We start from the raw sequence: 26,725 nt of genomic DNA on the forward strand, positions 1-26,725 counted from the left end.
TTGTACAATAGGGGCCTGATCCAATGTCCATTGAAGTCAATGGGGGGTGGGTGGGTCTTTCCATTGAGCTCCATGGTGATTAGCTCAGGCTAGGGAGAAGAGACGCAACAAATGTAATCCCACCGCGGAACATCTGGGCATGCATCTGGTTTAAACATGACTGTTAAAACCTCCCTCTTCTGTCTGGGTGAGCGAGGATCTGACCACAGCATTCAGTCAAAAGCAGGAGATACTGGATAGCTAACATGAGCCTGTTCTAGACTGAACAGCTTCAGATAATAATGTTGATTGGTACATATATGGTGCCTTTCGTACAAAGAATGCAAAGCACTTTACAAAGTTGACAGCAGTCCCTGCTTTACAGATAAAAACCAACACACATGCAAATAGCATAGTTGCCCCTCTGACTGCAGTGTAAACATACCCCGGTCTCTTGCTCTAACTAGCATGTCACACTGCTTCAAGGGAACATTTATCCAAACGAAAAAGAAGATTCTGGGGGCTCTTACTAAATCATGACTGGGGAAAGGTGGAGAGCAACAACTTGGCTGTCAAGCCCTCGCTGATGAGTTCAGAGAAGTTCTCTCTAAAGCCAGCAGGAAACTGTATATTTTATTTACCCCACTCCAGCTAGGCTAGTTATTTTGATAGCTCTGTAGTGTATGCATTTCAGATTGTTTGGTAAGAGGCAGATGCTGCAGCTGAACATGTTGTTAGAGAGAATTATTACAAGACCCAATAGAAATTTTCTCACTGAAAGATTTTTTTCAACAAAAAATGGCTTTTTGACAAAAACAATTTTTTCCACAAATATTTTTACTGTGGTTAAAATGTTTATTTTGGTTGGAAATTTTTTTTTTTGAGAAAAAAATTGAAACTGATTTTTTGGGTGGGCAGGGGGGTATAACTGCCCAAGTCCGCAAAACAGGTTCTCATAAAAACAATTGGGTTTTACTGAAAACTAAAACTAAAAATTGTTTTTGAAGACTGAAAAATTTTTGGTTTCGTTTTTTCAACGATAGATCAAAAATTTCAGTGGGGAAACGTAAAACAATTTTAAAAAACAATTTCCAGTGAAAAATAATTTTCGTGTTTTGACCAGTTCTAAGTTTTCACACTATTGAATACTCTAGATATGAAGGGCTTGGGGTTTAAGAAAACACGGAGATAACATCTTATTTATCTCAATATTCCCCTTGTAATGAGTCTGTTCTTTCAGTATTTCCTAGGATACAAACAGAAAAGCACAAATCAGGTTATGCTCATTGACACCAAAAGAACATCTGGCACTGACTTCTATGCAGCGATGTCAGTTTACACAGCGGAGGCTGTGGCCTATTGAGTTTATACATGCATGTGTGGTATATCTATCTATCTATCTGTCAACATCTCTATCTGCACAGACGGTAGGTCAGAACTGATGTGAAGTGATAAGATTCTCTCCTCTCCTTTCTATTTTCCTTTCTATTCGCTAACTTCACGTTGAGAGCCTTAAAATTGATGATTAGTTAAACATCAGAAAAACAGCAAGAAGAAGAGGGAAGGCAAGTATTCTAAGCAATTTCAAGAAGGAGACATGTTTCTGAGAATCATGTACGACTCGGGTCCTCGTAGCCTTCAGCGTCCGGTCCCACTGGGTTAGGATGGCATTTCTGGCTCCATCCCACTTCCCCGGTCCTGTCAGACGAAACTGGTATGGACTGCACGGGCCAAAGTACACTTCCAGGGCCAGCCTTGGATCCGTCAGGAACAGCAGTGGAAAATTGGGCTTCACACCAATAGCAGAGGCGAGTTCATCCATATAGGAAATATAATCTGTCTGTAGGGTATTGCTCTGCCCATACCTTAAGGTGGGAAGGGAGAAGATATAATACATTGCTGAGTACAGGATTGTTGTACTCAGTATTGTTATAGAAAAAAGGCATTTGGTTAATGGACACAAGGTTAACTGTGCACTTCTATATGGTGGTAGAAGGGACAGATAACACCATGGAGTATATCTATTGTTGCTGTGATGCGGTATGCTATTGTTGCACAGAAATACTGCAGCAAAAACACATTTACCTCACTGCAATCTTACTTCTCATTGCCTTAGTGAGAGTTTTGCCTGAGTGAGGGTTGCAGGGACTGGGGCTGCTCTGAATAAGCTACTTCTGAGACCTGTTCAGAAGGGGTGATTTCATGTGTTTGATATACAGCATTGGACTGTGACTGGATTACATCTGAAAAGGGCCAGTCTGATACCGCTGGAGAGAGAAGCCTTATATTTGTTAACAGAAGACATGCAGCGCGGACAACTACAGTGTAGGTGTCCCCCCTGCCCTCAAAAGCCTCTCACTTGTGTGCTTTATGTGGGAGCCGGTGGGCCCTGTTCCAAGGGTGAGAAGATATTCTGTTCTCAACCATGGCCTCTGTGCTGCAGGTGTCACTAAAGCAGCCAGTGTAACGGGCCGAATGGGGGGGGATTTGGAATCCAAGCAGGAAAGAGAGGCAGAGGCAATCTAGAGGTCAGATTATGTTTTATCTCAATCAGTTGGGGAAATGTAGAAATCAGTTAAGTGGAGAATAACCACAAGTAAATCAGTTAGTTATTTTAGCAGGAACTACTATTCATGCTTAAACTGTAACCTCCGGTAAACAATCACTGTTATCTACAGTCTGTTGACTATTACTATCTTAATTAAACTCATGTTATAGGCAATAATTAATGAAATAACAGAATTTTCAATTAGAAAATACAATGCACCAGAACCAGGGGCGGCTCTAGAAAATAGGCTGCCCCAGGCAGCGCGGTGTGCTGCGCCGCCCTTCCTCGGTCCCGCGGCGGGTCCCCTCTTCCCGCGGCTCCGGTTGAGCTCCCTTGGCAGGTCCACCGGAGCCCCGGGACGAGCGGACCTGCCGCAGGCATGACTGCGGGAGCTCCACCGGAGCCGCGGGAACGGCTGCGGACGGTTCGCGGCTCCGGCGGCTCCGCTTGAGCTGCCGCAGTGATGCCTGCGGGAGGTCCACCCGAGCTGCGGGACGGGCGCCCCCTCCGCAGTCATGCCTGCGGCAGGTCCGGTCGTCCACGGCTGTGGACCTCCCGCAGGCATGACTGCGGCAGGTCCACTGGCCCAGCCTGCCGCCCCCTAGATTTGGCCGCCCTAGGCAGCAGCTTGATTTGCTGGTGCCTAGAGCCGCCCCTGACCAGAACATAAACCCCACCATTGTACGTTCCTTGGTCAGTTTCTTATTTGCACCCTCTGTAAGCCCAGGGTTTGGAGAAGAGACTCTTAGGATGTTTAGTTACATATTGAGCAAGTCTCTTGTGCAATCTTTGTTCACTGTTCTAAGATTCAGCTTAAATAAAGGCATGTATGTACTCCTTGATGTAATGTGCTGGCTTCTTGATTGAACAATTCTCTCTCCTCTCCTTTCTGGCTTACAGTCCCTTTGCTCAGACATTTTCACTATTCCTGTCACTTCACCTTGTCTACCTTAAGATGTTTTGTTTTACAGTCATTATTATTTCCTTCCTTGTGCTACAGCTCACTTCCTCCTTGTTTCTTAAGTCTGTGTCCCTTTCATTAGAGTTTTTTTTATTGCTGCTTATTTTCCCCACATTCATTCTTGCTTTACCTTTCTCACAGTTTTCTAACACTCTTTTTCTAATAATTTCTTAGATTACTTAGAGACACAGTCCTTTCCCCTCATTTAACTGTACTTTTCTTCCTTTAACTTTTCCTCTTTTCCTTGTGTACCACTGTCTTGCCTCTTCCTAGGCCCTGTCCCTGTTGTGGCTCTCCCTTCTCTTCCTGTGATCTCGGTCTTTCTTGTCCTTCCTGAACTGGACTTTCTTCCTTTCAGCTCTGTCCTCATTGCCCCTCCGATGATGCAACTTAGCTCCCCACTTTCTGCATCCCTTCTTCTCTGGTGCCAGTCGCTGCCTCACTCACTACTAGCCTTGCTCTCTTCCACTGCTCTTTTGCCCCAGCAGCCTCCAGTGCAGGTAGGGTGTTACACCAGTGCGACAAGGGTACTCTGCACTATTGTTCACTAGAAATGGCCCTGAGGCCCCAAACTCCTTCTATTCTATGCCTTCTTGGATCCAAATACCTGGCCCTGAGGACACATCCCATGGCAACACTACGATCTGGCTTTGTAAGGGATGCAAAAGCAAGTACATTGGCTGGCAGGAGTACTACAAATAAGACCACACTCTGTTAACTCCAGTGACAGTTGTCCATTTGTTATAGATCATGTAATTCTCTCACCTCATATTTTAAAGGTGATGTACGGTAAGCTTGTGAGCAGATAGGTAGAGTTGCCAACTCTCCAGGATTGTCCTGGAGTCTCCAGGAATTAATCTTTAATTAAAGATTATGTCATGTGATAAAACCTCCAGGAATTCATCCAACTGAAATTGGCAACCTCACCAGCAAGGGAGTTCAAATAAAGCCCTAACGCTAGGTCAGTTCAAGTCCTTTCCTCAGGGCCAGCTTTCTCAATAGAAAGAAGATTCCAAAACAGGATCAAAGTAACAGAGAACACTTGGTAACAACTGACAGCTTTCCAGCTGACAGCAAGCTGGGTGGGGATAGGACATTTGCACTTAGGTAGGTTCTCTAGCGACAGCTTCCCTTTCTTTTATAGCCCCACCCTGAAAAAAATCACATGATGGGCAGAGAACCAGAGGGAAGTCTTGAAGACCAAAGGTATAACTGGTTTCAAAAAAGAATTAGAGAAGTTTCTGGAGCATAGGTCCATCAATGGCTATAGCCAAGACAGCCAGGTATGCAGGGGCGGCTCTAGAAATCTGGCTGCCCCAAGCAGCGCGGAGCGCTGCGCCGCCCTTCCCCGGTCCCGCGGCGGGTCCCGTCTTCCCGCGGCTCCGGTTGAGCTCCCGCCGGCATGCCTGCGGCAGGTCCACCGGAGCCCGGACGAGCGGACCTGCCGCAGTCATCTGCGGAGCTCAACCAGAGCCGCGGGAAGACGGGACCCGCCGCAGTCATGCCTGCGGCAGGTCCGCTCGTCCCGGGCTCCGGTGGACCTGCCGCAGGCATGCCGGCGGGAGCTCCACCGGAGCCAAATGCCGCCTCCCTGGGAAACGGCCGCCCCAAGCGCCTGCTTGGCGCGCTGGTGTCTAGAGCCGCCCCTGCAGGTATGGAACCCCATGTTCTGGGTGTACCTAAACCTCTCACTGCCAGAAGCTCAGAGTGGATCACTCCATAAATTTCCCTGTTCTGTTCATTGCCCCTGAAACACCTGGCATTGGCCACTGACAAGATACTGGGCCAGACGGACCTTTGGTCTGACGCAGTATGGCCATTCTTATGTTCTGTTTGTAACCCTTTCCATGAGTGCACTTATGGAGTGCCTGTATACTTTGTCCCTGCTGAGAAGATGCCTATAATAATGGACTGTTCCCCGAGACTGGAACTAACCTTGCTGGTCAGGAACTGAATTTGCATTTTGCAGGGAATTCCATGATTTTGAAAAAATCATTAATTCTGAATTGGAATGAAAAGTCAAATTTCAAAATGTGCCGCAAAATTAAAATGTTTAGCTTCAGAGCAAGGTTGTATTTTGATTTTGACTCTGCTTTCTGTTGTCGTTTATAAAATAACACAAACATGTAAAAACATTAAAAATGTAACATAAAATAAAAATAAATACATTTCAAACAAAAAGTAATTTCAAAATTGAAAACTCAGAAAGTTCCAGTCCAATAAGGTTGGATTTTGATTGTCAGAAATGACACACTCTCACAGAATGTTTCAAGTTTAACAGATCCACATTTTCTGACAGAAAAACGCCCCATTGGAAATTTTCTGACCAGGTATCTACCCAATACAACTCCCGCTGAAGTAAAGGGAAATGCTTCTATTTACTTTAATGAGGCCTGGGGGTCAGGCCTGTAAACAGGATTCTCCACCATTCTGAGGGCAGCTACACACTATCAGAGTGAGAGAGGTTCAGAACAATGGGGTATGGGCGGGGGAGGGGAGGGTGCTGAATGCTTGTTGAGGAGGCCACAGGGTTTTTAATGATCCTGAACCTGGTGCTGCAGAAGTTTTTCCTCAGTTATATTTATTTGGTGGGCCAAACAGGGGAGAACCAAGTTCCCAGGCTGAGGAGAGCACGTTATATACAATATTTGAGATGTGTGCTGGGGTGCGAAGTGGGAGTTTAAAAGAGTGGTTCCTTGGAGAAAGCCACTTGCTTATTGGATGGCAAGTTATTATAATGTATCTGACAGGGCATATGCATTAAAGAGATCAGACCATAACATTATGTCGGGTTTATACAGAAAAGACAGGCGGTGGTGGCCTTTTTCATGCACACAGAGCTCGAAGGGCTACCTGAGAACTGCACCTTGCACGTACCATTTGAGCTTTCTCCCCATTTTTTCATCAATATCTTCCATCATGTCGTTCACTGGGGGAAGCTTATATAGCCCTAGAAAAGAACAGGTACAAGGTCACTAGTTTATTCCATCTCCTGAGTAATGAAATACTCCTCCAGCCCCTCACCCATGCACTCAGTTAAACCAGCTGTACTCCCACTCATCTACAACTTCTGGGATGATTAGGCCTAGTAAATCCCATGAGGTCTGCAGGTGTACAAATGTATGCCTGCTTCTCTTTTTGGACCAGATGCCCCGCTTGAATCTGCAAGGAACTATAGGTTGCATTCTCACAGGCAAGCTCATCTGGGATAGTTCTCCACCGCCCTAGTTCCCTTCACCTACCCTTAAACACCCTTATAGCCCAGCGAGCTTGGAGATCTGATGTTGGAATAATTGCACCAAGCGACTGGACCAGGCCAATGACAGCCATGGTTGGCTTCTCAAGTTGAGGAGGAAGGATGCCCTTGTACAAGGTGACCTCGTTGTCTCTGCATTTGATGATGGTGTTGTCTTCCATGAAGGGGTAGGAGTAGCTGTAGCCTGTTGCAAAGATGACAAAATCAACGTTTTCCTGCACAGTCCCATCCTGAAATATAGCTGAGGTTTCTGTGAATTCCTTCACATTGGGTTTCACCACCACTGTTCCACATGTGATGCGGCTCGGGAGATCATCATTGAACACTGGCTCTTTACGGCTGGTTCTATAAAGAAAGAAAAGCACAGAGGCCTGTAGTATAAAGTGCTGCCTGTCTCCTGGCTAGGAGAAGCAGAGAGATCATTGTGTTTCTGTATTAACCCTTTCTCCTTGAGCCTATGGTTACCCATCACCAGTGCTCCACAGTATTAATTCCTGTACTTGCCAGCTTGCTACCTCCCAACACTAGCACTCAAGCATGAGCTGATTTACATGGCATTGCTGGAGTACCTCTTCTGAAGATAGGATCACTTTAGCAATGAAGGTTTTTATCCTTTAAACCTCAAAGAACCCTCTTTCTCATAGTAATCGCTTTAAGTCTGAATAAATAATTCACAATTAATTTAGAATCTTTCTTTTGCTTATGGGATATCTATGAATGGATCACGATTTCCTCAGAATCTACCGTTTTAAATTATTCAACACTATTTTTTTGTGTTTTAAAAATACCCAACCTATGGCTGGATTGGAAACAGTGCTTCACAAGTCGTTTGTATTCTAAATTTGCTATTCGAACCCAGATTTGGTCAGATAAGTCACATGGTATTGTTTGTATTCCCTGGTAAACTGGGGCATAAGCATTTCTGGCATGCATGCTCATAGACATGAATGTAAAAGCCAGTTTCCACAAACAGGTCTGCATGCAATTTTGAAGTTTCCTTTACAAAAATATTGGTACCAATAAATTCATTTTTGTGGGACAGGGACCATCGTTTGGTCTGTGTTTGTACAGCACCCAGCACAATGGAGTCCTGGGCCAGAACTAGGGCTTCTAGGTACTACTGTAATACACATGATAAATGAATATTTGTGAGAAGCAAAACACAGAAATATTGACAAATCAAATTCATTTAAAATTTGAATAAAACAATTTTTTTTCAATATTTGGCCAACTTTGAGTTCTAATAATCTGGACGCTGTCTTTTTATATGTATTATAATTGACATTTAATTATGAGAGAAACAAGGTGGGGGAGGTAATATCTTTATTGGACCCACTTTCTGCTTGTGAAAAAGAGAAGCTTTCGCGCTACACCTAGCATTTCTGGTCTGGAAAAGGTAATCTGGTGAACATTCTTGATGACCTCTCCCATATTGAAGAAGAGCTCTGTGTAAGCTCGAAAGCTTGTCTTTTTCACCAGTAGAAGTTGGTCCAATAAATGATATTTTCTCATCCATCTTGTCTCTCTCAAATCCTGGGACCACATGGTTGCAACAACACTGCATACATCACATAATTACAGCTGTCCCTTGAAATAACTCACTTTTGAGATTCGGTAACATCACTGTGGTATTGTGTCTAGCTGAAAAAAAAAACTATTGTTGCCAGCGTTTGAGTTACTCTACCCTAATCAATGAGATTGGGTCCACTGATCTCCATATACTGAACAACGTATGGAATACTGCATGTTTCCCATTCTTTCAGCTAGAGCTAAAACTAAGATCATCCCCATGGTGCAATGAGGTTTAAAAGCAAAGTCAGTCCAAACATGGACTTCACTGGCATTCTGAAGTCCCTGCCAACACTTGGGGTGTTTCAGAAGTAAATTAATCCTTGAATTACCTACTAAAGGTAGTGATGTGTTTTTGGCTTTAGGCAAAGAAGTGGACGTTGTTTAAAAAAGTATGCAGTGTAATTGTAGCGGTGTCAGTCTTAGGATATTAGGGAGACAAAGTTGGGGGAGGGAATATCTTCTATTGGGCCAACTTCTGCTGGTGAGAGAGACAAGCTTTCGAGACACACAGAGCTCTTCTTCAGTGTAAGCTCGAAATGGTCTCTCTCACCGACAGAAGTTGTTTCTCTAATGGCTTAGGAAAGACATTGCTGTACTGGACCAGACCTAGCCCTGATAGTTTGGAGTCCCATCTCCAGCAACAATGCATGAGAGCATAGCAAACTAGCCATGTGCACCTCTCCGGTTGCATAACTCTGAGCCCATATGGATTAGAAGGGACGGAGGATTCCTTTCCTACTCTTGCAAGTAATTCGTATGGCTCCTGAAGCGTGAGATTTCATTCACTTGTCCTGAGCTCTTATTTTTAAGCTAATCTGCTATAAACCTGCTGCCTGATGAGAAGAAAGTACATGGATGTTACCAGTAGAGTGCAACCAGGATAACACTGTGCTGCCTTTTCAAAGATGAGCAAGGCTTTGCCTTCCTCCTCAAATGCTTTGCAGGGAGAATCTCATAAAATTACCTGTTCAAAGGCATCAGGCCGTAGTTCTCATGCTTAAACCATGTGTTCATCCTCCTCACGTACAGCCAGTCGCTGACAGAGGTGGGAAGGGTATCCCTGAGAAATGTTTCAAAGCGAGTCACAGTCAACATATCCCAGGGGTAGCCTTTGTCCCAGACACGACTCATCACCCAGGAGCCGCTTCTAGAGCTGAGATAAACCTAAAAAAAGAATGGACAAAGCAGGGTGAGGCCATTACCATTCTAGAAATCAGTCCCCTACAGCAGACTGATCACTGGTAGAGGCCTCTTCACCACTTCAGTGCTCCAGTTTTACTCCAGTGTCATCTCACGGACTCCACTGCTCTTACGTTGGGGTAGAACTGGAGTGAAGCAGTGGTGAATCAGGCCCACTTCACACTTTTCCAGTTCCAACCCAGAACTGGTGGGAAGATATACTGCAAAGAAGCCTACATTGCGGGAGTGACACCCACAGTGCTATGCGCTTGGCCTGCTCTTGATTACAATTTGTGCCACATACTGTATTACTCTGGCATGCGACCATTCTAAGCTTATTTTAAGGGTACGAACATCAAAGCCACCTAGAAGACCTGGATGCCTATTCCCATTAATTGGGTGTCCAAATCCATGATGAGACCACTTTGAAACCCTCAATTATTGTACCTCAATAATGAGAACTAGCAACTCCACAGCAAGGCAAGGAATTGTACCTGGGAGGCCGTGTGACTGAGTTCCACAGCAATGTCCGAACCAGAGTTTCCCAGTCCAATCACAAGCACTCTCTTCCCCTTGAATTTTTCTGGTTCCTTGTATTCCCGGCTGTGGAAGTAGCTACCTTTAAACTTCAGTAACCCTGAGGAAAAGTGGAAAGTAAAATGAGTTCATCTGGATATTTAAAGGGATAGATTTTACCCACTTGCGGCTGGACCCCTTTGCAGTAATTTGTGGGGTTCGGCATTTAGTCACTATCTGATTTCCACAGCAGATTTGCTCATTTCACAAGTCACAAAAAGGATGGTTCAAACTACTCATGCTACAAACTCCTCCTAGGATTTGATAGTTCAAGGGGGTTCTTTTTTGCCTTGGAAACAATCTAAGGCACACAACAAGAAGCCAGTAGCACTGGTTCCGTGTCCAGCTCTTCCAGCTTGTCTAGTTTTTCTGGTTTTTCGAAGTTCTGAGAAGTTGCAGATGGAGTGGTGGGTGCTCAGCAGTTGTGCAAATGAGGCCCATCACCCCTCTGAGATTCAGTCTTCCCAACTGTAAAATCATGTATGGTGAGGCTGAATTCACTCACACTGGTAAAGAATGTTGAGACGCTTGGACAGAAAGCACTATGTAAATGCAAAGCATCCTCATCCTCACCAGGCATAAAGGTTCTGCCACAGCATCTTAGTTGATTACCACATCAAGAACCCAGTTACTCCAATGAAATCGCAGATAATAGAAGCACTCAGAGGTCATTGAGAGCAGAACCTGGCCCTGCACATTTTGCTGACATTTTTTGGTGAGACTTCCAACCTCAAGACGAGAAAACTTGCTTGCATAAAAAAACATTGCATTTGACAATAGGCCTTGATTATTTGAGAGGATTTGAATTGTTAACATGAACAAAGGGCAGAACAAAATCCCCAGAAACAACCTCTCCAAGTCGTTCTAAAGAGATTAATCCTGTGCTTTCGTAATGCCCTGCCAAATAGTAAAATTTGATGACTATACCGTTGCATAATGTTTCTCTAAACAAAAAGCTAGGGTTTATATACCGTAATTGCTAACATTGTACTTGACAATTATATGGTCTTGGTTTTTAATACTGCTTATAGTTCTGAACTAAACAGTTATTACGAAAGCCTGGCAAGTTTTTAAAGCTATAATTAGAACAAATTGAAAAATGCTTATTTTTTGTGGGTGGCAAGGTGATATCTTGTATTGGATTAACTTCTGTGGGTGAGAGAGACAAGTTTACGAGCCACACAAAGCTCTTATGCAGATCTGCAAAGCTTGAAAGTGTCTCTCTCACAACAGGAATTGGTCCAATAAAAGATATGACCTCCCCTACCTTGTCTCGCTAATATCTTGGGACTGACACAGCTACAGCTACAAGGCATACAACATATTTTTTGTGTGAAATTGTAAAATTATTTTACACAATTTTCTGCAATTTTGTTTTGAATTTCCTATGAAAGAGAGGAAACTGAAATGATTTTGTTTTCAAAAAATCATTATTAGTACAAATTTTCAGGTTTTGGTGAAGTTTTTGAAAACTGAATTTGTTTCCAAAATTTTAGTTTTTTCAATTAAAAAACCTCCCCAATGTGCTGATGAAAATGTTTTGACTAGTATTTGCTATAATATATGCACTGAACACACACAACTCACCAGGGAAGCAATCAACTGGGAAATTTGGATACACATGATGCCCCGAACAAACCATAATCGCATCAAATACAGCTGACTCCTCCTTCCCGTCCCGTTTTGTAATAACATCCCACTGTCCGGTGACTGGGAAATCGGGGCGTTTTTTTATACTGCTGACCATAGTCTTAAAAGAAACAAACACATCAGTTTATATTCATTGGCACATGATTCTGCAGGCAGATAGCTTTGTAAGTGTCATCAGTCTTACTGGATTCACAATAGAGAGCTGGGTGAAATCTTGGCTCCACTAAAGTCCACAAGAGTTTTGCCATTGACTTTAATAGGGCCAGGATTTCATTCTGGAATACATGTGTAAGAGCTAATAAACTGGCCTTGACCCCAATAACAATGTGCCAAATTATTTTGATTCTCCTGCCTGGTGTTCTCTTACTGCTTCGCCAAAGCGACATCTTACAAAGATGGAAGTCAGTTACAGCGATGTGTTTTCAGTGATGTACCATTCTTAGAAGGTAGGCTCTTTGGGGCAAAGACTGTCTCTCTGTTCTGTTTGTACAGCTCCTAGCACAATGGGGTCCTGGTCCATGCCTGGGGTCCTAGGTGCTAATAAAGATAAATAATAATAATCACTTTGAGCTGGGTGACCTTTTGGAATCAGAGTTGGACAAATGTAGCCTTTTGGTATGTGTTTACCCAATAGCAGACTGATTTTCACAGGTTTGTTCATTATTAAAACTCAGTCAATTAATGCTTCTGGTAAATTTCAGCCCGTGAATGGATTGCTAAGGACCAGTTCTTTGCTATACCTAATTCATTGTTCTCGCTGTGTGATGTCATCTAAGCCACACGGGATTGTTTTGCTTGGATGACCGAAACATTTATTTTATAAACAGGAGGAAGGCTTAACTCGTATTTAATCCCTGTGCGTCTCCTGTTTAAAATTCAATTACTCCACCACCAAAACATCGTGTACATAGAAGCCAGACTCAGAGGGGATGTTTTGAGAAGCACAGTGTGAGCCATTTGCCCTTGTGAATTACCAGCAGACAGACTGATTATATTTGTTGGTTACTCTGAATTAGTCAGTTAAGTCCTGATGGTGCCCATCTAAGGAGGTCAGTAGGGGTAGAACTCCAGCCTCTGCCCTCAGAGGAGTAAGGGGCTGGGAGTGAGTTACTCCACCACTAGGAGCCACTCTTCTAATGGGGACAGGAAGTAGGGAAAGCCATGGCTCCGGCCCTCCATGCACTGGCCTTAGCGGCTCTAAGTCTTACCTTGAACTTTATATATCTTAAAAGAGCAAAGTGCTTGGCATACATCCTGATGTACTCTTGGAGTTTTGAATTGTGCATGTAATTTGGAAAATCATCAGGGAAAGGGAAGTCAGGGAAACACATCATTTCTTTGCAGGAGTTGGTGAACACAGAGCGGTAAATGCTGGCTCTGCCTTCCTCGGCACATTCCTACAGAGAATAATAATAATTAACAAAACAGCAGAAACATCCACGCAGAAGGTGGCTGCAATCCTTGCTGTAACATGGTGGAGATTCACTCACTAAAGAATTAGCCACAGAGACACAATTCTCAGCTTATCTGGGATGCTTCATCCAGCGTTCCTGCACACATAAGATGAGAAGCGTGAGCTGATGATGAGTTACAGTGTTCTACCAGTGTTGCCAGCTTGCAACATTTTGTGTTTATCTTAAAGCCCCCGCTCCTGGAAGCAAGTGATGACATGAGAATCAATCTTTCATTTTTTAACAGAATAAGCTGTAGCCCATGGTTGCAGAGAAAAGCTTGAAAATGTGACCTGAGTGTCCCCTGGAGGCAAGTAATAAGAACCCCAGATTTACCATTTAAACAAAATCATGATTTTTATGCCAATCTCGTGATCTTTTCAGGCCTGATTTATGATTTTTGAACACCTGGGGTTAGCAACACTGGGTTATTTGGAGACGTGCCATTGTAACCCATGTTCCGTGTGCATGCCATCTTCCCCTCTCTATCTGGGTGAGTCTGCTGTGACTCTTCAGCTCCAGGTGGGGAAACTCATCCTTTTAGTTCCTGAGATACCTGCCTGGTTTGAACTCCAGTGTGCTAGTCAAAATGTCAGCTATCCCACAATTACAGAGAAATATGCTAGAAGGTCAAAATTCCCATTGACTTCAATGGGAGCAGGATCAGACCCCTAAGCCCCAATTCTACAAGGCACTTAAGCACATTTTGCTGAATAGGGATGGACTTGAGTATGTACTTCAAATTAAGCAGATGCTTAAATCCCATCTTCAATGGGATTAAAATTAAGTGTGTGTTTTAGTGCTTTGCTGAATCAGGGCCCATGTTTTTACCATGTAGTTACAGAGTACAGAATTCACCAGTCAAATCCCACTAAGGACGGACAGAAATGTTTGGTATAAAAATAAATCCAGTCAAGAAAGACGACTCCAAGCTTTAATATAATAGATGTACAGAAGTGCTGTTGCCTTCTCCAATCCTATGCTCCTTTCATAGCGGCTCTCAGATTCTATCACAGGCAGGGAAGGAAGAACATATGCATAACTTCAAATCAATACTCTTTAAAACAAAGTTGGAGGGAGTGTTGTCTGGGGAAGGTGACCAGTAACCAGGACTTGAGTTATATTCCCAGCTCTGCCACGGGCCAGCTGTGAAATTTTGGGAAAGTTACTTCACTGCTGAGAGAGACAAGGCTGCCGTGACTCAGTTTCCCCATCTATAAAAGGGGGATAATAAAACTACGCTAGCTAAGATCACTTTGAGATCCTCAGATGAAAGACTCTAAACAGATGCAGACTATTGTAATCAACTCCTCCTCCATTTACTGGCTGAGACCATAGTTCAGATCTTCAGGAGGTCTGTGGTTGCTTTGCTGCAGAGAGCTGCTAACATAAAACCAATGCTCAAAGCAGGGCAAGGAATTTGGCTCCCAATCCCCGCTGTTCCACCAACACCCCCCTCCTTGTCTGCTTGTTCGTCAGATTTTTGCACAATCCCCTCCTTCTTCGCAGCCACCTATGCCTGGTTCAACCTCTCTGAGCTCCTCCACAAGGTCTCACCTGTCCCTATTTAAAGATCCACTTTTACTGTGCTGCCAATAGTGAACCTAACTGATGTGGATAAAGATCCCAATATAGCATTCCCCTTCCTCTAACCTCCTCCTGTTTGTCTTTGTCCTGCCTCTCGGCCCTTCTTGAAGGTCTACAAAGCACGTGGCATATCCCGGGTGCTGCCCTAAACAGCAGCTATATGCTGATTTGCACCCACTCTGAGATAGGGTGACCAGATGTCCTGATTTTATAGTGACGGTCCTGATTTTGGGGTCTTTTTCTTATATAGGCAGCTATTATCCCCACCCCGTCCCAATTTTTCACATTTGTTGTCTGGTCACCCTACTCTGAGAGCTAGGATGACAAAACCACACGTGTCTTGATTGTGGTTCGACGCAGGATTTCAACTCAGGCTTTCAGAGGGACAAGGCTAGTGCCTTAATCTACCTCCCTTTAATACAAATATGAGAGTTTGAAATGTAGAAAATGCAGAAAATTAAGAACATAAGAATGGCCATACAGGGTCAGAACAAAGGTCCATCTAGCCCAGTATCCTGTCTTCCAACAGTGGCCAATGCCAGGTGCCCCAGAGGGAATGAACAGAACAGGTAATCATCAAGTGATTCATTCCCTGTCACCCATTCCCAGTTTCTGGCAAACAGAGGCTAGGGACAGCATCCCTGCCCACCCTGGCTAACAGCCATTGATGGACCGATCCTCCATGAACTTATCTAGTTCGTTTTTGACCCTGTTATGTTTGGCTATTTGGCTTTGTCTGCTTGTGAAATGCAAAGGTCTAATGCGACCCTATTGAAATTAGTGCTAAAAATCCCATTGATTCCAGTGGGTGCAGGCTGTGGCCGGAGTTGGTTAGGATGGTGCAGGGGGAACTAGCTGGGAGCAATAGGATGTAATTTAGAAAAAAAGAGTTGGACTGAACATCCCAACAGATCTATTTTGTTGTGTACTAGTCTCACAGGGCAAGTGGTGCATGTCATGAGATATGGAATCGCTGACTGTCTTCACTGGGAGGCATTTATTAAAGAAAACAGCTACATGTTACTGAAAAACAAACAGGCTTCCACACAGCTTGAGTTCCAGTCTTGTCTCTCCTGTTCGACATGGGGTGGGTTTCCGAGACAGAGCTCCAGCCCAACCCAGAAAGTCTACGTGGCTATTTTTAGTGCTGTAGCCTAAGCTACGAGATTCTCTGCCATGGGTTTGTTTTATTTTTTGCTGTATAGGCGTACCTAGAGACAGTGAATGGCTGACTATCATACTGCAACCTGTTACAGGGCAATCACTAATCTCCTAGGAGGTTTAAAACTTGACCAAGGCGTTGAGAAATAAAACGGGTGGGAAGAACCTTGCATTGGCAAGATGGGCATAAAACAGAGAGTCCCACTGATACTTCTCTGCTAAGCATTAATTTGATCAGTAGTTGGGAAGCTGCCAGTGACCTAAGGGTTAAAGTAGGCTGTTGCCAATTCATGCTGAGTGTTTAAAGTTACCTGATATATGTGCATTTGGACTTGTGCTCTGCAAATGGGAATGTGAAGTAAGAAGGGTTATGTAATGAAAACAGAACAAAACACATAGTTCCCTATTAACAGGCAATGAGGTGCAAAAAAGGGAGTTGAACCTTTGTCAACTGCACGCTTCTTAGCTGCATTTTCGTTGCAAATACAGGAGTATCTTTACCTGTTGAGATAAGGAGCTTTATAAACATCTGAGATTGGGCCCTGCTTTTATTCACCGCACTCAGTTTAACTGATTAAAGAAATACAGGATCCCCCTAAAGTTCCTCTGCTTTGTCTCAGATGCTAACAGATTAATGACTCTTTGCGTGACAGCCTGGCTATTCTTAAGTGATAGGCAGAGAAACCACAACCGTGTTGTTTAAACACAATATCACTGTCAACAAGTTTGAACAAGCAATGGCCAGGAGAACTGCACAGTGAATTGTCTGCCAGATGCAAAGCTTGGGGATTTCGAGACACCTAGACAGACTTATGTGCAGTGCTGGGGAGGAGTCGATGGTCATGCTACATGAAAGAACCAGTGACATAGGGAAAGGTAGGAGAGAAAGCCTGGCGGCCAAATTTAGGATTGAAGTCCAGGACCTCCATAGTAGCATTCTCTGAAATGGTTCCAGTTCCACAACCAGGGCCAGTAAAACAGGCAGAACTGCAGGGTCTCTGTGTGTGGATGAGGTGATGGCCTCTGTTTGCCAGAAGCTAGGAATGGCCGACAGGCTAGGGACACAGCTGCCATGGGACACATGATCATTAACCCACCTCCTGGGGTCCTGCATAGAATCATAGCATATCAGGGTTGGAAGGGAACTCAGGAGGTCATCTAGTCCAACCTCCTGCTCAAAGCAGGACCAGTCCCCAACTAAATCATCCCAGCCAGGGCTTTGTCAAGCCAGATCTTAAACTCCTCATTAAACTCTTGCACATTAAACTCCTCGGGCGAAAGTTGCAATAATTCCATCACATCCAGAGCTTTCGAATGGAAATGGCATTTGGTCCCCGGCCAACTTCTGTCTGATCTTAATTGTGCCAGAGTGGCCATGGCTGCGAAGCAACTAATTTAGACCCCAGCATTTTGTAAGTATAATTGAGATTGTTTTCCAGTGTGCATTACATTGCATTTATCAACACTGAATTTCATTCATGATGTCCCTAGCCTCTGTTTGCCAGAAGCTAGGAATGGCCGACAGGGGATGGATCACTTGATGATTACCTGTTCTGTTCATTCCCTCTGGGGCACCTGGCATTGGCTACTGACAGAAGATGGATACTGGGCTAGATGGACCTTTGGTCTGACTCAGTATGACCATTCTTATGTTCTTATCTTCCATTTTCTTGCCTAGTCACTCAGTTTTGTGAGATCCCTTTGTAACCCTTCGCAGTCTGGTTTGGACTTAACTATCTTGAGTAATTTTGTAACATCTGCAAATTTTGCCACTTCACCATTTACCCCCTGTCATAAATAAACAGATCAGGGTTAAGGTCTCTTTTACCTGGAAAGGGTTAACAAGCTCAGTAACCTGAGGAAGACCTGACCAGAGGACCAATCAAGGGACAGGATAATTTCAATGTCTGTGTTCCTTGTTTGCTCTGTGTGCTCTCTTTGGATCTAAGAGAGGCCAGACATGTCTCCAAGTTCTCCTGGAGTATTTTCTACTATCCAGTATAGTGAGTATTAGTTAAAAAGGTGGATTAGTCTTTTGAGTTGCTTTCTATATTTGCAATTGTGTGTTTGCTGAAGGAAATTCTTTATTTCTGTTGCTGTTACTGATTATTCTGAGGAGGAGGGAGGGGGAAGTCTCTCCAGTTTTTATAAGTTAGACCCTGTATTTTTGCATCCTGGTAATACAGAGAGAGTGTACTTTTTTTCCTTTCTTTAATAAAATCTTTTCTTTTTAAAACTTGATTGATTTCTTCCCTTGTTTGGATTTTCAGGGGAAGGGGAGGGGGAAAAAGTGAATCCCTCTTTGTTTGATTCAAGGAGTTTGAATCAAGGTATTTTTCCCAAGGACTAGGGGAAAGGGATGGGGGGGATAGGGAATCCCTCTTTGTTTGATTCAAGGAGTTTGAATCAAGGTATCTCTCTCCAGGACTAGGGAAGGGGAGGGGGAGGTGAGTCCCTCTTTGTGTTGAGTCAAGGATTTGACTCGGTGTGTAATCTCTCCGGAGCAGGCTGGAGAGAGGGAAGGAGGGGGGGAGGGGAACTGGCTGTTTCTCTCTCTCTCGTGAGATTCAAGGGGTTTGAATCTGTGTTCCCCAGGGGAAGTTTTTGGGGGAACAGGGAGTGTGTCAGACACTTAAAACTGACTGGTGGCAGTGAGAACCAGATCTAAACTAGGATTTTAGTTTAGAGGAGTCCATGCAGGTCCCCATCTTGGAACCCAACAGCTCCAAGTGGGGGAGAAGACCTATGACACCCCCTTTTCCAGGTCATTTATGAATATGTTGAACAGCACAGGTCCCAGTACAGATTCTAGGGGGACTCTGCTATTTATCTCTCTCCATTGTGAAAACTGGGCGTTTAATCCTACCCTTTGTTTCATATCTTTTAGCCAGTTACTGAACCCATGACTGCCTACTTTGCTTAAGAGCCTTTGGTGAGGAACCTAGACAAAGACTTTCTGAAAGTCCAAGTACACTATATCCATTAGATCACCCTTGTCCACATGTTTGTTGATCCCTTCAAAGAATGCTAATAGATTGGTGAGGCATGATTTCTCTACAAAAGCAGTGGTGAGTCTTCCCCATCATGTAGTGTTCATCTATGTGTCTGATAATTCTGTTCTTTACATAGTTTCAACCAATTTGTTTGGTACTGAAGTCAGGCTTACTGGCCTGTAATTGCCAGGATCACCTCTGGAGCCTTTTTAAAAAATCAGTGTCACATTAGCTGTCCACCAGCCATATGGTGCAGAGGCTGATCTAAGTGATAAGCTACACACGACAGTTAGTAGTTCTGCAATTTCATATATGAGTTTCTTCAGAACTCTTGGGTGAATACCATCTGGTCCTGATGACTTATCATTATTTAAGTTATCAATTTGTTACAAAACCACCTTTACTGATATCTCAGTCTGGGACAGTTCCTTAGCTTTGTCACCTAAAAAGACTGGCTCAGGTATGGGAATCTCCCTCATGTCCTCTGTAGTGAAGACCGATGCAAAGAATTCATTTAGCTTCTCCATTATGGCCTTGTCTTCCTTGAGTGCTACTTATGCACCTTGATTGTCCAGTGACCCTGCTGAGTTTGAGCCTCTTTTTTGGTGTTTTTAAAAAGTTTCCATGAAGCTTGCAAGCTTTTCACTCTTGTGACTGTTCCTTTTAATTTCTGTTTAACTAGCCTCCTCATATCTATGTAGTTCCCCTTTTTGAAGTAAAATGCTACTGTGATTGGTTTATTTGGTATTTTCCCCCTATCAGGATGTTAAATTTAATTATATTATGGTCACTATTACCGAATGGTTCAGCTATAGTCACCTCTTGGACCAGATCCTGTGTGCCACTTAGGACTAAATCAAGAATTGCCTCTCCCCTTGTGAATTCTAGGACTAACTCCTCCAAGAAGCAGTGATTAATGGTGTTTAGAAATTTTATCTCTGCATCCTGTCCTGAGATGACATGTACCCAGTCAATATGGGGATAGTTGAAATCCCCCATTATTATTGGATTTTCTGTTTTTGTAACCTCTCTAACGTCCCTGAGCATTTTAGAATCACCATCCTAATCAGGTGGTCAGTAGTACATTCCTTCTCTATACTCTTTATTATTCAAGCATGGAATTTCTGTCCATAGAGATTCTGTGGTACAGTCTGATTCACTTAAAATGTTTATTCTATTTGACTTTATGCTTTCTTTCACACACAGTGCCACTCCTCCACCTGCACGACCAACACTTCATTCCTATATATTTTGTGCGCTGGTAGTACTGTGTCCTATTGATTACCATAGTTCCCCCAAGGTTCTGTGATGCCTAGTATATCAATATCCTCATTTACTATCAGGCACCCATTTTAGTATTTAGACTGCTAGCATTTGTGTACAAACACTCATAAAACTTGTCCGTATTTAGTTCTCTGCCCTCCTGTGGTGTAATTGTCTGGGACTCTTTTTCATTTGACTATTGCTCTTCAGTTCCTACCTGTACTTTGTCCTCTCCTCTCCACTAAGATATAGAGAATCCCTTTTCCACAGAGTTGGCACCTATGTCCTCTTTAATAAATCCTCCCCTAAGGGATGTCTCTGTCTGAACCATGAGCTCCTCCACACCAGCTTTCCCCCAGCCCTTAGTTTAAAAACTCCTCTATGACCTTTTTAATTTTACATGCCAGCAGTCTGGTTCTGTTCTGGTGTAGGTGGAGCCCATTCTTTCTGTACAGGCTCCTCCTTTCCCAAAAGGTTCTCCATTCCCTAATTAAACTAAATCCCTCCTCCCAGCACCATCACCTCATCCACACACTGAGACCCTGCAGTTCTGCCTGCTTTACTGGCCCTGGTTGTGGAACTGGAACCATTTCAGAGAATGCTACTATGGAGGTCCTGGATTTCAATCCTAAATTTGGCCGCCAGGCTCTCTCTCCTACCTTTCCCTATGTCACTGGTTCTTTCATGTAGCATGACCATCGGCTCCTCCCCAGCACTGCACATAAGTCTGTCTAGATGTCTCGAAATCCCCAAGCTTTGCATCTGGCAGACAATTCACTGTGCAGTTCTCCTGGCCATTGCTTGTTCAAACTTGTTGACAGTGATATTGTGTTTAAACAACACAGTTGTGGTTTCTCTGCCTGTCACTTAAGAATAGCCAGGCTGTCACGCAAAGAGTCATTAATCTGTTAGCATCTGAGACAAAGCAGAGGAACTTTAGGGGGATCCTGTATTTCTTTAATCAGTTAAACTGAGTGCGGTGAATAAAAGCAGGGCCCATGACAGATGTTTATAAAGCTCCTTATCTTAATAGGTAAAGATACTCCTGTATTTGCAACGAAAATGCAGCTAAGAAGCGTGCAGTTGACAAAGGTTCAACTCCCTTTTTTGCACCTCATTGCCTGTTAATAGGGAACTATGTGTTTTGTTCTGTTTTCATTACATAACCCTTCTTACTTCACATTCCCATTTGCAGAGCACAAGTCCAAATGCACACATATCAGGTAACTTTAAACACTCAGCATGAATTGGCAACAGCCTACTTTAACCCTTAGGTCACTGGCAGCTTCCCAACTACTGATCAAATTAATGCTTAGCAGAGAAGTATCAGTGGGGCTCTCTGTTTTATGCCCATCTTGCCAATGCAAGGTTCTTCCCACCCGTTTTATTTCTCAACGCCTTGGTCAAGTTTTAAACCTCCTAGGAGATTAGTGATTGCCCTGTAACAGGTTGCAGTATGATAGTCAGCCATTCACTGTCTCTAGGTACGCCTATACAGCAAACAATAAAACAAACCCATGGCAGAGAATCTCGTAGCTTAGGCTACAGCACTAAAAATAGCCACGTAGACTTTCTGGGTTGGGCTGGAGCTCTGTCTCGGAAACCCACCCCATGTCAAACAGGAGAGACAAGACTGGAACTCAAGCTGTGTGGAAGCCTGTTTGTTTTTCAGTAACATGTAGCTGTTTTCTTTAATAAATGCCTCCCAGTGAAGACAGTCAGCGATTCCATATCTCATGACATGCACCACTTGCCCTGTGAGACTAGTACACAACAAAATAGATCTGTTGGGATGTTCAGTCCAACTCTTTTTTTCTAAATTACATCCTATTGCTCCCAGCTAGTTCCCCCTGCACCATCCTAACCAACTCCGGCCACAGCCTGCACCCACTGGAATCAATGGGATTTTTAGCACTAATTCCATAGAGTCGCATTAGACCTTTGCATTTCACAAGCAGACAAAGCCAAATAGCCACACATAACAGGGTCAAAAACGAACTAGATAAGTTCATGGAGGATCGGTCCATCAATGGCTATTAACCAGGGTGGGCAGGGATGCTGTCCCTAGCCTCTGTTTGCCAGAAACTGGGAATGGGTGACAGGGAATGAATCACTTGATGATTACCTGTTCTGTTCATTCCCTCTGGGGCACCTGGCATTGGCCACTGTTGGAAGACAGGATACTGGGTTAGATGGACCAAAGGTCTGATCCTGTATGGCCATTCTTATGTTCTTAATTTTCTGCATTTTCTACATTTCAAACTCTCATATTCGTATTAAAGGGAGGTAGATTAAGGCACTAGCCTTGTCCCTCTGAAAGCCTGAGTTGAAATCCTGCGTTGAATCACAGTCAAGACGCATGTGTGGTTTTGTCATCCTAGCTCTCAGAGTAGGGTGACCAGACAACAAATGTGAAAAATTGGGACAGGGGTGGGGGATAATAGCTGCCTATATAAGAAAAAGACCCCAAAATCGGGACCGTCACTATAAAATCAGGACATCTGGTCACCCTATCTCAGAGTGGGTGCAAATCAGCATATAGCTGCTGTTTAGGGCAGCACCCGGGATATGCCACGTGCTTTGTAGACCTTCAAGAAGGGCCGAGAGGCAGGACAAACCAGGGCCGCCCAGAGGATTCAGGGGGCCTGGAGCAAAGCAATTTTGGGGACCCCTTCTATAAAAAAAATTGCAATACTATATTCTCATGGGGGCCCCTGTGGGGCCCGGGCAAATTGCCCCACTTGCTCCCCCCCACGGGCGGCCCTGGGAAAATAAACCTTCCACATCTTGGCACAAACCCAGTTTTGAGAAAAATTCTTTGCAAGGTATCACTGGTTCTCAGAATCAGCTAGTGCTAAAAGGCACTAAAGCTCATTAAAATGGTTGGACAAATATTTTCCGTCAAACTTTTTTTGGATTGAAAACTAAGGGTTTTTAAAAAGCAGAAAAAAATCACAGACAATATCTGCTTTCCTTCAAAATTTGTTGTAGTTTTTTTAATTGAAAAGGTGAAATTAGTCTGCCAAAACCTGAATATGGTTTGGGGTTTCAGAAGTGTGTGGCCAAATATTGGCTGCTTGCTGTGTTTGATTGTTTAAAGAAACAATAAAAAAGTCTGCTTAAAAAAAATTCAAAACTTTTGAACCACCTCGGCTTGTGACCAAACACCTGAGCCCATCCAGTCCGAGATTTTTCCAGGTTTCTGATACTCTACTGGCTTCCTTGACTCATATCTGTCTCCATAACTTTGGGTTCATTTAAGTTAGAACATAAGAACAGCCATACTGGGTCAAACCAAAGGTCCATCCAGCCCAGACAATGGCCAATGTCAGGTGCCCCAGAGGGAGTGAAGCTAACAGGTAATGATCAAGTGATCTCTCCCCTGCCATCCATCTCCACCCTCTGACAAATAGAGGCTAGGGACACCATTCCTTACCCATCCTGGCTAATAGCCATTCATGGACTTAACCTCCATGCATTTATCTGTTTCCTAGAGATTGGCTCCATGGGGTCCCTCACAAACTAGAGATGGTTACTGTGGGTTTGTCTTTAGTATAGCTTATGTACATACTCCACGAACTGAGCATTTGAGCTTGTTCCAGAATCTGGGATGAGCTTATGTTGTGAAAACTGACATGCTCAAAATAGCACATGCATGTGAATGGACACAGGATGCTAAAATTAAATTAACCCAGGGGTTTTCAAACTGGAGGTTGGGACCCCTCGGGGGTCACAAGGTTATTACTGGGGGTCGCGAGTTGTCAGCCTCCACCTCACACCCCGCTTTGCTTCTAGAATTTATAATAGTGTTAAATATATAAATAAGTGTTTTCAATTTATAAGGGGTGGGGAGTCGCATTCAGAAGTTTGCTATGTGAAAGGGGTCACCAGGACAAAAGTTTGAGAACCACTGAATTAACCCCTCTGAAGCCTCAGGGAATGCAGCGGAGGGGGGCGGGTCTCCCTTGGTAGGGTCAGGAAGGAGGTAGGTGCTGTAGGATATTGCTCTTCTCATGTGATCCCTCCCCCAGTGGCTAATTTTAAATGAAGCTACCCTCCCCTGACACGAATCTCCCCATGACCCTGAAATTAAATACAGACTATAATTTGGCATTTGAGAAGTGAAAGGGATGGTAGCCCTAATGGAAAAGCTAACAGCTTGGCTCTTCTGCAAGCCTCAAACTGCTGAAGAGCTTTAGGGTAGGGAAGGCTGTGCCTCCCAAACAGCCTGGCCCTGCCCCCTATCTGACCCCCCCCACTTCCTGCAATACTATAGAATATTATATTCTCGTGACGGCCCCTGCGGAGCCCGGAGCAAATTGCCCCACTTGCCCCACCCTCTGGCCAGCCCTGCTTAAGCAGTGAAATCTCAATAGAGCTTCCACAGGGTCAGTTATATTTCTGGCTGTTCTAACACGTGGTTGCACAGCACCTTGTGATTAACACAAAGGAACTTTTACAGGGACTGACCGGCTGATTTTCAGAGCACCCGCAGCTCCCCTCTACTTAAACTGAAGTTGGGGGTGCACAGCTTTTCTCCAAATCAGTCTGTGGCTATGACTGTGGTTAGTAAAGTGACCATTAGAACAGATTTCACCACCCTGTGCAAGTGCCATAGAAAGACATGGTGCTCAAAAGTTAGTGATCTGTTCTAAACAATTAACAGATGCTTCTCCTGAAGAGCAAACCAGTCTATAGGCATCAGGGAAAGCAAGATACAAGACAGGGCGTATGCAGAATGGAGTGACAGCTGGGATGTGACAAGACCAGACATATTCTGAAATCAGAATGTTTTGTCATCCGCCAATGAGCTTCCCACTTACTGTGAATTTCCAGAGCCCTCCGATGTCATCACTTCTCTCGAAGCAGGTGGGCTCCAATCCCTCGTCCAGACAACACTTAATGGAGGCCAGTCCGCTCACGCCAGCTCCAATGATTGCCACTCTCTGTACCATGGTCTCCTGCAGCAGAGAAGAAGCACACCTCTTCAGTGCATAGAGCTGTCGGTGAGCAGAAACCACAGCATTTCAGCAGAATGGCCTAGAACTTTACTAGAGAAGACTAGGCCACCTTTATGGGCAGAAATATCGCACACAAGTTCACTCTATAAATATAGTGGTAGCTTGTTCTGATTCCTATTAACACCCAGTGATGTGAAACAGATAATGGAATGAAATGGAGGTGATTGATTGCCCAAGATCTGCAGGAATGTTAAACTCACAGTTGTCAGCTGTCCACTCTGCATTTCAGTTTTACAATCACTTTAGCCATTTCTCTCTTTTTAGCCTCCCCAAAGCGATGTCCCGCTTTCACCATTACCTTTGCTCCTTCTCTTCTCCAGCCCAGTCTGTGATGCCTGTGAGTGGGTTTCAGGCAGGCACCGGGGAAAGCAAATGCCTTTCCTGGAACCTATTATTTTCAGAAAAGCAACTGAAATGTGGGAGGAGCTTCCCTTAAAGAACAAGCCACTTTTACACACCATATCACAGGGGGAAGGCCTCGCTGGCAGGGCTGTGTAAGGGTGTGTCTGTACAGTATTGGTGGTGATTTTTGGAACTTAGCATCCCTGGAGTGGAAAGCGAGGAGGAGCTGGGAGATTTGAGCTGTCTGCTTCAGAAATAAATTGTCTAGGTGATGCTATTCCAGAGAGCACCTGGGGTCATTGGGCAGTGGTGACCAACCCTGATTCCCATCGGGATATAGCATGACAGTGATTCCCTAAATGCCCTCCTTCCACGTCCCACTTGGCTCTGACTCCACTTTCCAGCCCACGCAGAGTGGTCCCTAGAAGCCACAGACCCTGCAAACAGGCTGGAAATAGTCTTAGATCACATCCCCAGAGTTGTGGTAACAGCAGGGAGAGAAAGGAATACACGGAAGTGGGGTGATCTGGTCATGTTCTGAGAGGAAGCGGGATGGAGCTCAGCATCTGGGGAACCTAAACCACCCATTCATCCAAGGGTTATTTTATAGAAGGCTTCTTATATGCTGTCTGCCTGATCCCCACTGTCCCGCCAGCTGCCGGTTCTTCCCAGAATGGTGGAGTCCCAATACCTCGGTTAGTTCTTGCCATGTTGTTAATGCAAAGCGGTTGTTAGGAGTGTGCTGCTCCTCATTTCAGCCCTAGAGAGGGATTGTTGGGACACTAGTGATGATTCTAGTCCTGGTTTGCACACAGCACAAACCCCACCAGCAGCGAAATGGGTGTATATTCACCTGTCAGCCTGTGCTAAAGAAAGCTGAGGTATCTAGTGAAACCCTATTTATACACTCTTCAGGGTGTCTGGCTCGTCCAGATTTTCCACATGCCTTCCTTTGGCTCCGAGTGAGCAGGCACTTCCTTCTGACCAGCCACAAGCTAGGCACAGAGTCCTCTCGCCGGCGAGTGCTAGACCTGAACAAACCCGTAAGTCATTGCCTGGCCCTAGATCCATGGGGTACACATCTCCCTGCAGTAGATCTGTGTGTCAGAGATTGCACAATGCTGGAGCTGCATGAATAATCCACGGCAAGTAACTTGTTGTGTGCAGCTGGTTAGTAGCAGCGGAC

The 26,725-nt window shown here is 44.3% G+C and overlaps 1 protein-coding gene across 2 annotated transcripts; it reads right to left on the reverse strand.

The window, feature by feature from the left end:
• Positions 1-25,575, reverse strand: LOC120370805 (dimethylaniline monooxygenase [N-oxide-forming] 3-like). 2 transcript variants are annotated; one of them, XM_039486009.1, is made up of 9 exons: positions 25,496-25,575; positions 25,000-25,137; positions 12,930-13,118; positions 11,659-11,821; positions 9,990-10,132; positions 9,281-9,480; positions 6,731-7,089; positions 6,366-6,438; positions 1-1,844 (listed from the first exon to the last, which is right to left on the reverse strand). In XM_039486009.1, the coding sequence occupies exons 2-9, from the start codon at positions 25,129-25,131 to the stop codon at positions 1,505-1,507; spliced, it is 1,599 nt and encodes a 532-aa protein (XP_039341943.1). In that variant the 5' UTR covers positions 25,132-25,137; positions 25,496-25,575; the 3' UTR covers positions 1-1,504. The 2 variants fall into 2 exon arrangements, with proteins under 2 accessions (XP_039341943.1, XP_039341944.1); XM_039486010.1 differs by having other exon boundaries at positions 25,000-25,176; positions 25,496-25,549.
• Between the last annotated feature and the right edge of the window lie 1,150 nt (positions 25,576-26,725).

The sequence above is a fragment of the Mauremys reevesii genome, linkage group 8, assembly GCF_016161935.1.
Source record: "Mauremys reevesii isolate NIE-2019 linkage group 8, ASM1616193v1, whole genome shotgun sequence".
Taxonomy (NCBI): Eukaryota; Metazoa; Chordata; order Testudines; family Geoemydidae; genus Mauremys; species Mauremys reevesii.